Source organism: Xiphophorus maculatus, chromosome 13 (genome assembly GCF_002775205.1).
Source record: "Xiphophorus maculatus strain JP 163 A chromosome 13, X_maculatus-5.0-male, whole genome shotgun sequence".
NCBI classification, from domain to species: Eukaryota; Metazoa; Chordata; class Actinopteri; order Cyprinodontiformes; family Poeciliidae; genus Xiphophorus; species Xiphophorus maculatus.
Genome location: NC_036455.1, coordinates 11,115,081 through 11,127,324, shown reverse-complemented (window position 1 = coordinate 11,127,324; position 12,244 = coordinate 11,115,081). Strand labels below are relative to the sequence as shown.

At 34.6% G+C, this 12,244-nt stretch overlaps 3 protein-coding genes across 4 annotated transcripts; all 3 read left to right on the top strand.

Moving 5' to 3' along the window:
- Positions 1 to 206: 206 nt before the first annotated feature.
- LOC111610619 (C-type lectin domain family 1 member A-like) lies at positions 207 to 4,903 on the top strand. Its single transcript, XM_023345311.1, has 4 exons — positions 207 to 1,294; positions 1,934 to 2,023; positions 3,542 to 3,706; positions 4,713 to 4,903. The coding sequence occupies exons 1-4, from the start codon at positions 1,231 to 1,233 to the stop codon at positions 4,901 to 4,903; spliced, it is 510 nt and encodes a 169-aa protein (XP_023201079.1). The 5' UTR covers positions 207 to 1,230.
- A 452-nt stretch (positions 4,904 to 5,355) lies between these two features.
- Positions 5,356 to 7,225, top strand: LOC111610533 (C-type lectin domain family 4 member E-like). The gene is made up of 2 exons (XM_023345047.1): positions 5,356 to 5,466; positions 6,756 to 7,225. Exons 1-2 carry the CDS (start codon positions 5,357 to 5,359, stop codon positions 6,907 to 6,909), a joined length of 264 nt encoding a protein of 87 aa, XP_023200815.1. The 5' UTR covers position 5,356; the 3' UTR covers positions 6,910 to 7,225.
- A 357-nt stretch (positions 7,226 to 7,582) lies between these two features.
- Positions 7,583 to 11,335, top strand: LOC102221483 (cytochrome c oxidase subunit 6B1-like). Of its 2 annotated transcripts, none has more exons than XM_005804707.1 (4): positions 7,583 to 7,759; positions 9,473 to 9,587; positions 10,685 to 10,785; positions 11,182 to 11,335. In XM_005804707.1, the coding sequence occupies exons 2-4, from the start codon at positions 9,482 to 9,484 to the stop codon at positions 11,233 to 11,235; spliced, it is 261 nt and encodes an 86-aa protein (XP_005804764.1). In that variant the 5' UTR covers positions 7,583 to 7,759; positions 9,473 to 9,481; the 3' UTR covers positions 11,236 to 11,335. The 2 variants fall into 2 exon arrangements, with proteins under 2 accessions (XP_005804764.1, XP_005804763.1); XM_005804706.2 differs by lacking the exon at positions 7,583 to 7,759 and adding an exon at positions 8,787 to 8,870.
- Positions 11,336 to 12,244: the final 909 nt, after the last annotated feature.

Sequence of the window (12,244 nt, the reverse complement as noted above, 5' to 3'; positions counted from 1 at the left end):
ACCATATTGAAGGCCAAGTTCAAAAACAGAAAACAGAAAAAGGTGTACACGTTTTAAAGTCATAGTATGTGGTGAGCTGTTATTTAAACTATTTCTCAGCCACCATAAGGACAAAAAATATACCTTGCATCAATTCTGGAGGAAAATGACAAGTTTATTCTTGAAAAGAAATAAAACACTTTCCACAAAGCATTTCAACATCTCACCCTAATGGATTGGAGTTTAAAACTACAAATAAATGGGATCTAATACTTGGATGCATCTATCCTTCTATTTATTGTCTGTGATTGGTCTTGGTTTAAAGGGGACTGGAGTAAATCTTCAACAATCAATGATAAATTGACATTTTTCACCCTGTAGAAGTCATAAGAGCCAACCACAGGGCAACACACAGACATATAGGTAAAACACCAGTGCATACACACTATTAAAAAAATGCAATTTAGGGAAACCAACTTCACTTAACACCAGTGTTTTGGATGGTGGGAGAAAGCTGGAGTACCCAGGAAAACATGCATGCAGAGAGAGAACATTCAAGGTCCACGTGTTCTTGCTGTGAGGCAACAGTGCAAACAACTACTCCACTGTGCACCGTGCTTTGATGCAGCAATTTCAACACGAGCACCAGTAAGAACATGTCAGCCCACAATAACACAAGTACAAGAACAATCCAGGAACAAAACACAACGTAGTTAATGCATACCGATTATTGAAACATTTAGGCAATAAAATGACAGAAAACCAAGGGCAACACTAACATGTTGTTCAGTGTTAGATCTACGTATGTTTCTTTTAAGGCCATGTTTGTTGCCAGTTTAAGGGGTGTTGTGGAGACACATGAAGAAAATGTTAATAAATTAAACAAGGTATTTTAACTAAAAATTTCTTAGTATCGTTAAAGAATATCCATTTTCAATTCCTATCACAGCCACTAGAGGCTGTACATTCCTTGATATTCTCTGAAGGAAGGGGAAAATGGTGGCTTCAGTCCTGCCAGACTTATTTGACTATCACACTCACGTCTACTTTACATACAGTTGGAGAGCCATTAATTTGGTATTAATATGTGACACTGCGTCAGACTCTTGATCCTCTCTTTTGTGCTTGTTGGTAGTAGGAGCTTTTGAGCTTTTCAGAGGTGTACAAACTTTGGAAACCTAGCTTAAATAGAAAAGTTATGTTTTAATGGAGCAAAAGAGTGAAATCTAACGTGCATATGCTGAGATCAAGATGGGAGTAAGCAATGGATTAACTTTGCTGGAAGGAGAAGTGACTAAAGCCGCCCAAGGAAAAAGTAATTCAGTTTTTTTTTTTCTTTCTCTAAATGGTGTGATTGCATGATAGCCCTTTAATAGTTTTTTTTTCCAAGACACTAACGACTTTTCACATTAAGAACAGATCAAGTGCTTCAAGTGGATTGTTCCTGTACTTGAAAAGTCAGTTATTTTGCATCAAAATGTATTAAATGTGTCAAGTGGTTTTTAAAACCTCACTGTGAACTCATTGTTCATTTAGTTATTTTTTCTAATAATTTAATTTCTGAGCTTTTCCTGCTTTGAAGTTAAGGGTTGTTTTTAGTTAATCATGAAAGCTGTGTTTTTTTTTAGTAAATTATATGGAAGGAAAACATTAGTGTGCGGCCATGCTTATAGTTTCAGTTTTAGTACACATTTTAAAATGATTTTCTTTTCAAAGTTAAAGTGAGAAGATCTATGTTGATATTTCTTAGAGACAATGACACATGTTCTTATTGTAGTCTGTATCTTGTTCTATGTGTATCTTGATCTCCATTTCACTTCAATATTTCTCAAAATTCAAGTTAAAACTATGAAGATAGCTTGATTGTAGGCTAAAAATATAAAATATATTTCTGCACTGCTGAGCTGATGCTGGGAAATTTGCTCATACTTTTGTTCGGGTTTTTGTCTTTTAGCTTCATTCAGTGACCACAGACAGTTGGCTCATTACTTATCTCTGCTCTGCTTTCTGCTCACCATCGTGGTTCTGTTGCAGACTCTCTGCTGTGAGTATGCCATCTTTCATCTGCAACAGTGACTGTAATATAGAAATACAAACAGAAGAGCGTATGAGACCATCAATGTTGATCATGTAAGTCTCTAAAACCTCTCTGGAGTACAATATTAATGAAAACATTACTCTGGAAGACAAGTTTTGTTTTCGTGTTCAACTGATGTGGTTGCAAAGCATTTTGAGAGACTGTTCTGATGTTCAGCTAAGTGTGACAGCTATGCCATTTTATTTACATCAGCTTTCTATTAGTCAAAGAGGTTACCCAGTAAATTATTTTGTTAGGATTTTACATATGTAGCCCGGGAATTACTTAGCCTCACAGGACACAATAACTGGGGTCCTTAATGTGCAGTATATTTTATTTCCAGTTGAGACAGATTAAACAAAGCTGTCTTATTTCCTTACTTTTGTTCAGAAATCAGAACATATGCGTACCAAACATTAGGTAGCTACTGCTGAAATGTGGCAATCTCTAAAATAACAGAGTAAATGCACAAAAAGGAAAATACAACATATAAAAAAACAAGGAAAGAAATACGGCACTGGCCTCTGGCTGCACAAACAAAATACAGAGAGCTGCATTACACCACACTGATTTAGAGCACGTGATCGTGATATGACTTATTTTATTAACACTTACATTCCACAGTAACGTCTCAGTTCACTCTTAATACTGGAGCTCATCGATGATCAGACATCTTATCATCACGTGCAGGAAATGGCCGCCCAGCACCGCATACAGGTTCCCTGAACCATCCGTTTCACAAACACATCATCTTAATCTTAATCACATTAAACTACTGACTGCTTATCGCATAAATGAGAATGTACCGACATATTTCAACAAGTGATGTATATATTTACCGATTTTCTGCCAAATCTGTCTCCCGCAGATGAAACACTTACAGTTCACATCCACGTTCAGCACGTAGCTTAGCAACACAGGAAGACAACAAGATGCATTTCCTGTCCCGTCTTGGGAAACAGCAATCACATTGAAACACTGCTCTCTGGTGGTCAAAATGTGCAGCACCCGAGACCAACTACCTGCACATATTTAAATATAAGGAACAAATAAAATGACATAACTCAACCAAAATAATTCAATAGCATTGTTACTGTAATATAAAAGCAAACCAACACTTTGAAACAGTACACTCATTCAACCAAACTTTACCACCCGGCTACACATATTAGAAAAATGGAAGGCAGTGCAAAGTAGAAATAGGAATCCATTGTTCTCAAAATGTTTTATAAGTAAAAGTTTCAAATGGCATTCAAGATACTTAAATTTTAAGTTAAACAGATGTTAATAAAATGTGCAAGAAACCGTTAACAGTACACTGGAGTATAAAATTGAGAAGTGAAGGACATGTTGTGATGAAACATTAAAAGAAATTTAATATTTTTATCACATACACGCATTCCTTCTAACAATCTACTAACAACAATGTAAATTCAAAAAACTCACTGTATAAAAACATGAAAAGAATTGTGTGTGATCCCACAGTGGTTCAGATTATGTTGACTTCTCAGTCTCAGTCATCTCTACAAGAAAACAAACTGCAAGAAATGACAAACAGGCTGGAGACGCTGAACCAGTCCCATCACCTCCTGTTCACCCAGTATCCTGCTCTGAACCAGTACTGTCCCATCAACAACTCTTCCACTGGTGGTGAGTTTGTGTTCAAGCTTCAAAATTCTTGAATATTCACTTTGTTGAAAAAAGAAAACTGCTGATAATGAATGAGAGGTGATTTTAAGCTGAAGTTCAGAATTAAGAATTAACTTCATGAGGGCCTAACAGACGGTCTTAGGCTAAATTAATAAAACTGCCAAACTGTAAAGTTGGACAAAGTGTGTTTTCTTAGATGTCCTTGCAAATTCTTCAAGCTCTTTTTTGATTTTCATTAAAAAATGTCCAGGTATTGGGAGTTAAAACAAATGGTAACAGTGGCTGATGTTGACATCACCAACCTCAAGTGTGATTTTCATATTTTGGTAAAGCGTAGTACTCCCTGTTCCACTGCAGATTAACCAACCCAGATTATGTTTTTGCACAAACTGTTTTATCAAGTCATAATTTGTATAGTCATGGCAGGATAGCCAACAGACAGAACAAGAATTACATTTTAAAGGGTATTACTTTCAGTCAAAAGACACATGTTGGTAAATTTTAAAGATTACTTTACTCATTATTCACATTTGTTTATGAGAAATATGAATAATTCCAGGCTTACTTGTACACAATATAGATTACATTTGAGCAGACTACAAATATAACACTGTAAATTACTTATTTGTCCATTAATAATAAAAATTTAAATGATTTTCTTTGAAGAGTTTTTCACATTTTGAAGAATTAATAGTTTTAAAAGAACATTTCATTGAGAAACTGAAAGGCGTGTCTACCTAACTTTGATGTGAACTTTAATTCTTAATATAACATGCCAAATATAAGCATAAAGGGTCAATAATTATGCCAAAGATAAAAAAGTGTAATGCTATGTTTTGTAAATGGGAATTTAAAGGACATTCTATATGGAGCAGGGGTCAAAATGAAATGATTTCACAACAGCAGTATTAGAAATCCGTGGAAAACTTCTGACAAAAAGGTTTAAAGCAGCTTATAACAATTTCTAAAGCTTTTTTTCTCTCTGGGATTTTTACCTTTCAAACAGAGAGAAAGTGCAGACCATGTTTGATTGACTGGACACTTCAAGGAGAGAAATGTTTCTACTTCAGTGAGGATAGAGCTGACTGGATCAGTAGTCAGTACCTCTGCATGTCACTGGGAGGCGCTGTGGCTACAATCAAGACAGAGGAGGAGCAGGTGATCATAGACATCTCTCCCTCTCAAAAAAAGATTTAGTTGCATTCAGTCACACATTCAGTGGAAACCATCTCGGGTCTCACAGCTTAAACATATATATCTTTACACTATATATAAACACTTATATATCTTTATAAGTGGGTTATTGGTGCTCTGTTGGCATTTTATGCATCTTCTGCACATATTTGGAGTTACTGTGCAATAAGGTGTTCCAGAGTTTATATATGCACAGGCTCTGCATGTGCATATATAGCCGTGCACATATACATGCATAGCAGCAGCAGTGAGTTTGGTTAAGAATAGCTTTACGACAACTAAAAGGAGCGGAGGAAGCTTAAGGTCATTGGAGGTTTAGTCTTTCATTAAATTTACAGCTCATGTAACACAGATTACATCTGGAATTTATTATCATAAGCCAAGTTAAAGCAGAACTACTGAAGAAAATTAATTTGACCCTGATATCAACTTTTTTCTCAGGAGTTTCTATTTAAAATGGCCCAGAGCAGGAGCCAGGGAGACTCATACTGGCTCGGTCTGAGGAGCAGCGCTGTGGACGGGACCTGGCAGTGGAGTGACGGCACCCTGCTGGAGAACAGACCACAGTGAGTGTAAAGACAGGCGGAGAGAGGCGGAGGAGTGGAAGAAGGGCATAAGAGGTTACAAGCCAGCAGCTCTTTTTAAGCTTGTGATAATTTGAGCACATGTTTAAGGACAACCTGTCAGATTACACAACTATAGAGATAAAGGATGGTAGTTTAGTTTATCATTTAATTTAAAAAGACATTGTTTCTTCCTAGCAAACAGTTGAAAGTTCTAGGTTTCATCAGATTCTAGATATTTTACTGTCATTCCGAATATTCACTATAGGTGCATACATGAACAAAATTCCATTAAAGCACAACACTTAAAATATATAAAAACTAAGCTGAACAGAGGATAGCAGAGAGAAAAGTAATGGTGTACATACAATGGCAATACAGCAGGCATTGCAGATTGCAACTGGATTGTTGCATTGAATTGTTACACAGAAATTATTAACCCTGGTTGTCGACATCCTAACAACAAAACTATAAACTTTTACAGTAAAGAAATCTTTTGGTTTGAGGTATGGAGATGTTGCATCTGCTGGCTATTCTGCATTTCATGCTGCAACACCAGGGACTGATCCTGAAGTAGATGTGTACAATCTCTGACACTTTTAACCACATGCAACAAGCAGTTCCAGCCCCGCAAGTCCTTAATAGAAGGAGGAGGAGTCTCTGTAATTTCCTCTTCTGTCCTCCCCACGCTCTCAGGAGCCTTCCAGCTTGCAGCTGTGCTGCTGACAGACCATACAGAAATCCCCCTTCGATATGCTCTCTATGGGGCATCGATAGAATGCGCTGAGGTTGTTGGTTGGCAGGTGAATCTTCTTGATTCATTGCAGGAAGTGAAGACTCTGTTGAGCTCATTTCATCAGAGATGTAATGTTCTGGAGTCCAGGATAGATTATTTATTTGACCTCCCAGGAACTTTAAAAAATGAGAAGGATTTTGGGGGCACATTTTTTGTTACATTATTGAAGTAAATATTATGATTTGTTTGTCTTCTGGTGGATTTAAATATAACTACCTGCAGCACATTCTTTTTAATTGATTGTGTTCTAGCCCATAGATGAAAAAATATGAATTATTCATAGTCATAATCTGCATGTGCAATATGAACAAAATTCAAACATCTGTTTCATCCAGAAAAAGCCTAATTATACTTGCATCTCAGCAAACATAACTAACATCTTGGGTGATAGAAGATACTAGCAAACTACCTTAGCAACAATATGAGTGAAATATGCTGAAGTAGAGATGGATAATGGTGCATTAGGATTTATATTATTTTTATCTTGTCTCTGCAGGTTTTGGGAACATGAGCCAGACGTCACAGGAGAGAGGAAGGAGCTCTGTGGTCGACTCACACCAGGAGACAATTACAGGAAGAGCTGGTTCACCTCCAGCTGTTCTGGTCAGCTGAGGAGAATCTGCGAGCGCAGACAAGCTTCCCTACAATGACCAGAGTCAACGGCTTTCTTTTATTATTATTATTATTATATATTTTTTAATTTCCCTCCTAAATCTTTTCTCTTGTATATTAAGGTGGTTTAATATAGAAAATATGATATTAGGGATCAGTCATATTGTCTCACATTTTCTGTCACTGTATAAAGATGTAGAAATTCCCTAGAAGCTAGAAGCAAATATTAGGATCATGTTTACAGGACTAATTAGAGAACAGTGACTTTTTTTCAAAGATGTTTTTTGTTACTCATTTTGAGCACTTGTTTAAACCCTACTTATGCTTTCTACTTTTATTTTTTTTAATGGTGGATTTTATTTGTAATTGGTCCTCAAAGTTTTATTTTTCTATCTTTATGATTTTCATAGTTTAGTAATTTCATTCTTCATTTTGTATCTCTGAATTGTATTTTTTGGCTGAAGAAAATATTGCAAATAAAATTTTAAAAATATTACTGCCATAGAATATCAAAGGCTCTTTTAAATTTAAATTGACATCAACTACATTGTAATCTAAACAAATAAAATGGATTCTTTTTGATTTGTTGTTTGAAATTATGGCGTGTTTGTGAAACTATTAGTTTCTATATGATTAAAATAAGTGTTAATAAATTGGTAAATCAATTTTTTAACTTAAACTGTCTATCTTCAATACTCTATCAAACATTTATTTTATTTGTATGTGTACAAATATGTCTATGTGTACATTCTCTGTTTGTCCAGTAGATGGCACTGCTGCACTGAGAAGTACTTCTTACAGACTCCGTTTCCCAGCATGCTTTATGAGTGACTACGGTTGCTGAGCAGAAAGAACAAGCGCGGATTAGAGCTGAGATTATTTGAGAAGGTATTGTAAATGTATTTTTTCTAAAGAAAAACAATTTAGAATTAACTTTGTTATTTAGAAATACCACCAGCGAATGAATTTAACTATATAAAAATGTGTTTTTCGTGTAAATGCTATTAAGAACGTGAAATACTATAATTTACTTGTTTGAAGAGATTAGTGACCGCTGGTGACCAGGTTTAACCATAATTTACTAAATTTATCTCGTAGACCAAAAGTAATGGGCAGGTTTAGAATCCGGTGGACTGTCTTTAGCAATTTTGTTCCACTGTTTTTTAAAAAGTCACTTAAATAATCACACAGTTTTATATAAGTTACAAAATGTGTCAATTTCTCTGCAAAGACATATACATATAATACCAGTATTACTTTCAGAGGGCAATATAAATCTCAGTTTCTTGTACGTAAAGGATTTTAAGATCAGATTATACAATTTATAACACTCAAATGCATATAATACAATTTTAAACATATCTTAATCTGTATTATTTTCGATTATTTCTCTTTCTCCATTAGTGTTTTGTTTGCTTTGTCTTTTGTCTATAAATTGAAAAACTGAGAACTGTGGTAAACCCATCTTTTTAAATGTTGACACATTTTTAAATGGATTCACAATAAAAGTATTTAATACACTCCGTTACTCAGAACTTTAACCTCGAATGTTGACTTTATCTTAACATTCGAGCTATGGAAAGTTATTTCTGAAAATCATTGTCTTCAGTGCTATGCTGTGTCCTGTGTAGAGTGCACATTGGCCAATAGTGTGATGCCATTCGGTCAAATACTGTAAATTAGTTCATAGTGGAAATAAGATGCATTAATAATCTGGCAAATAAGTTCATAGGTAGAAAATTGTATGACTAAATTAAATTCATGATAAGAATGGTTAATAAAATGTGGGATTTGAAATTTAAACAGAGTGGAATATCTGTATTACAAACTATCTTTGTCATTTTTGCGGATACGTGACCGAGTGAGCGCTCTTAGCAGCAAACTGAATTTCTCCGGTAACCTTGGCAACAAGAATTTAGGCGGGGAAGGGAAAGTAAACGGCTAGTGAACACCGAGAGTGCACTTTATACGCTTTGTACATTACAAAACTTTCGCTTTTGTAAGTATTTCTGTGTTTGAAAGACACGTGGGCTTGTAATGTTTTTTCTTTGGTTGATAAAATATAGAACAGTGTACATCATTTTTGAGTGTAGCGATGCGATACGTAAACTTGCTAGCAATGTAGTTTTTCTGTTATACTTCAGTTAAAAAACAGTTTGAGTGCATCACTAAAATGAGTGTATTAGCTAGTAACGTATTTTTGCTTCTGTTACATTACAGTTACAAAAACGTTTTGAGTGTAGCATAAAGATTTGTATTAACTTCTAATGTAGCTAAATCCATTTGTCCACAAAAATCTTAACTAAAAGATCTTCAGTTAAGAAAAGCGTGGAAGTTGTTCCTTGACAAGGTCACGTGTTGCGAAGACGGCACAAAAACACCTACGTTAATTTCATTCATTCATTTTAGGTCAAAATTGGTTTGATTTGATTTCAATCTGAAAAATAAGTAGGTTTACGTAATTATTGTTTGACATTAAGAGCTTACCCCATATGCCAGAAATTCTCTTCCTAATTTGCATTGATTGCATTTTGCCTGTCATGTAATCCAGATACATTATTGTTCTTATTATCATGCTGTTGAACTTGTGTTGATATCCAGAAGCTGAAAATGTCTGTCAATTTTGAAGAGAAGATTAAGAAATACAGGACAGCTCCTTTTGATGCCCGGTTCCCCAACACCAACCAGACCCGGAACTGCTACCAGAACTACTTGGGTAAACAAGACAGTGTGCTTTGTTTTATTAGATCCATTTAGGATCACTAGCATGTTTTCTCAGGTAATTTCTGGTTTTATTCTGTGATAGGATTACATATTTTTTAAAGAATGGAAAAAAAAACAAGCTTTAGTTCAATGTGTTAATGTCTCTTCCAGTTTACACTTGGAATTTACACTTTTGGGTAACAGTATATAAAACTAGATATCCCAGGTGTAGTATAAGCAGCCACTATTTGTATTATAATTTAAGTCATTTTAGCGCATACAAAGTATTTGATAAAATAAAAAAAAAAACACGCAAGATAAAAATGTAACTTTTTGATGTTAAAAAGAAAATAATATGTGTCACTTCTTATAATATTGGAGGGAAATCCTGCCTCAAGTCAAGATACAGCTCACAGAAATGAAGGTTACATAATCTGTTATATTTCTGGGGCAGAGATGCTCTACAAAGGAGAGGAGAGAAGGAGCTGTTGGAGCATGAATAAAATGCTGGCTCCATTTTAGACTGATAGTAAAGCTTCTTCAATGAAACCTTTGAAAGCAGCTAAATGCTCCCTGATGAGACCTGGTGCTGTTTTACTGTCACTTTCAACACATGTATGACCTGTAGTTTGCATTCTGGACTTTCAGTCACAGAAAATTTTACCAATGATACTTTTTTTTTTTTACAAATAATACCAATAATAAAACTTTAGCATTTCTGTTTAATAACTACCCATAACATAACTGATAAGAAATAAATAATCTTCTCTCTGCAGAACAAATGGCATATTACAATTTCATACATTTTTCTGACATTTTTTGAAGCTTTTTTGGGTTTTGTGACATCTTTTGTGCAAAATTTTAAATATATGTAGGACATCATTTGTGTATCCATGCTAACGCAGTTTTTTCAGATCAAAAATGTTTCAGATTGTGCAAAATTTATTGAGTCATATATTGTAGTTTTAGCATAGGACTTTTAGCATACACTGTAATTAAAATTTAAGAGGTACTCAATCACGCAAATTATTACTTACTGTTACTGTTTGCCTTCTGCTTCTTAACTAAAAGTTTTTTTTTTTTTTTATTGCTTTCATATTCCCTTAACAGATTACCACAGATGCAACAAAGTTCTGTCTGCTAAAAATCAGAAGACGACTCCTTGCGAGTGGTACCGCAGGGTATACAAGAGTATCTGCCCTATGGCATGGGTATGTGTGCCATGATATGGATTAACAGAAGAAAATACAAATAGTTGTCTGTGTTAAACATTTGCAGCAACCAACTTAAAGTTATGTTACTGATCCAACAGGAATCACAGGATTTTATTTCATCTTCATAAAATTAACTGCCTGAATGTTTTTTGTTACAAGAGACATCTTTTGCAGAGTTGCATATCCCAGGCACTTTGTTCTCTTTTACCACTTGAACCTACCAAGTCAAAACAATCTGGTATATGATGTAGATGTACTTTAAATAAAATTAATGAATCCAAATTCATGATTTCAAAAGTAAATATTTTTGGACTTTTTTTCTCCTTTCAATGTGATATTGTCAACTGTTTGTATTTTGATTACCTCATCTGGTTTCCTTTACTTGTTTTACAGGTTCAGAAATGGGACGAGCAGCTGCAATCAGGGACTTTTGCTGGAAGAATTTGAAGGCAAATCGTTCATTGTTTCTTTTCTCATCCTATAAGCTTAATATGAAGCATTCCCATATTTTTGAATGCAAAGCAGCTAAATAAAATACTGTTATTGTGAATATGTGTTCTCTTTCTTTGTGTATTTATTTTTTTACCTGCAGGTGCTTTGATCTGCTTTATATTCAGATTGGAAAACTATTAGGACAATTGATTTTTTATCCATTTTTTATTCCGTGTTATTTCAGGTTTTGTGCTTTTATTTGTAGCAAAATAAGCGGAGAAGAAAAACTAATCACTTGTAGTCAACATATGTGAGGGTCCAGAAAAGTAAGTTATTTAAAAAAATAAGGTAACAGGTACTGGAATGAACTCAAATATATTCAATTTGTGACATGAAAAGGTTCTGAAAGCTTTAGAGATGAAGACCAAGTTTCCAAAATGCTTTATGTTTCCAAAATGAGAAAAAGTTTAACTCGAGCTAGAAATAAAATCCTGGTTATGCTATTACAACATGCATAATCTTTGTTTGGTTAGAGTCTTAAATCCACAGCCTTGCAAAGGAATTTGCACCTCTTGATTGATATATACGTATATATATTTTTTCACATAAAAAACAACAACCTTAAATTTACTGTGATTTTATATTCTGCAATACAAAGGAGCACATAAATCTGAAATAAAAAAAGTGATACATGCTTTAAAGAAAGGAAATTGGAGGGAGTTCTTTAACAGTAAGGAAGCGTGGGCACAGTTGATCTAAAGAAAAACTGAGTTAAAAGCAGCCCAGTCCTATAAGAAAACATGATAGTTTCTGCAACAAACTGGGAAGTAGTAAGGAAATTTACCTTCCACCAGACTAACAACCCTAAATATGCAGTCAGACCTACAATGGAATGATTCTAGTTACAAGCATTGCCATGTCTCGTAAAAGCAAAATGTTTTGTCCAACTGAAATTCTGTGGAAAAACCTAAAAGTATATAGATGTTTCAACCCAACTGACTTGGATCAAAACTGGTCTCAAGTG

Excerpts from the sequence above, each read along its gene's own strand:
- LOC111610619 (XM_023345311.1), top strand. The coding sequence starts at position 1,231 with ATGGGAGTAAGCAATGGATTAACTTTGCTGGAAGGAGAAGTGACTAAA. Across the intron at positions 2,024-3,541 it reads TCTGTTGCAGACTCTCTGCT|TGGTTCAGATTATGTTGACT; the intron begins GTGAGTATGCCA and ends GTGATCCCACAG. Across the intron at positions 3,707-4,712 it reads CAACAACTCTTCCACTGGTG|AGAGAAAGTGCAGACCATGT; the intron begins GTGAGTTTGTGT and ends CCTTTCAAACAG.
- LOC111610533 (XM_023345047.1), top strand. The coding sequence starts at position 5,357 with ATGGCCCAGAGCAGGAGCCAGGGAGACTCATACTGGCTCGGTCTGAGG. Across the intron at positions 5,467-6,755 it reads CTGCTGGAGAACAGACCACA|GTTTTGGGAACATGAGCCAG; the intron begins GTGAGTGTAAAG and ends TTGTCTCTGCAG.
- LOC102221483 (XM_005804707.1), top strand. The coding sequence starts at position 9,482 with ATGTCTGTCAATTTTGAAGAGAAGATTAAGAAATACAGGACAGCTCCT. Across the intron at positions 9,588-10,684 it reads CTGCTACCAGAACTACTTGG|ATTACCACAGATGCAACAAA; the intron begins GTAAACAAGACA and ends TTCCCTTAACAG. Across the intron at positions 10,786-11,181 it reads GTATCTGCCCTATGGCATGG|GTTCAGAAATGGGACGAGCA; the intron begins GTATGTGTGCCA and ends CTTGTTTTACAG.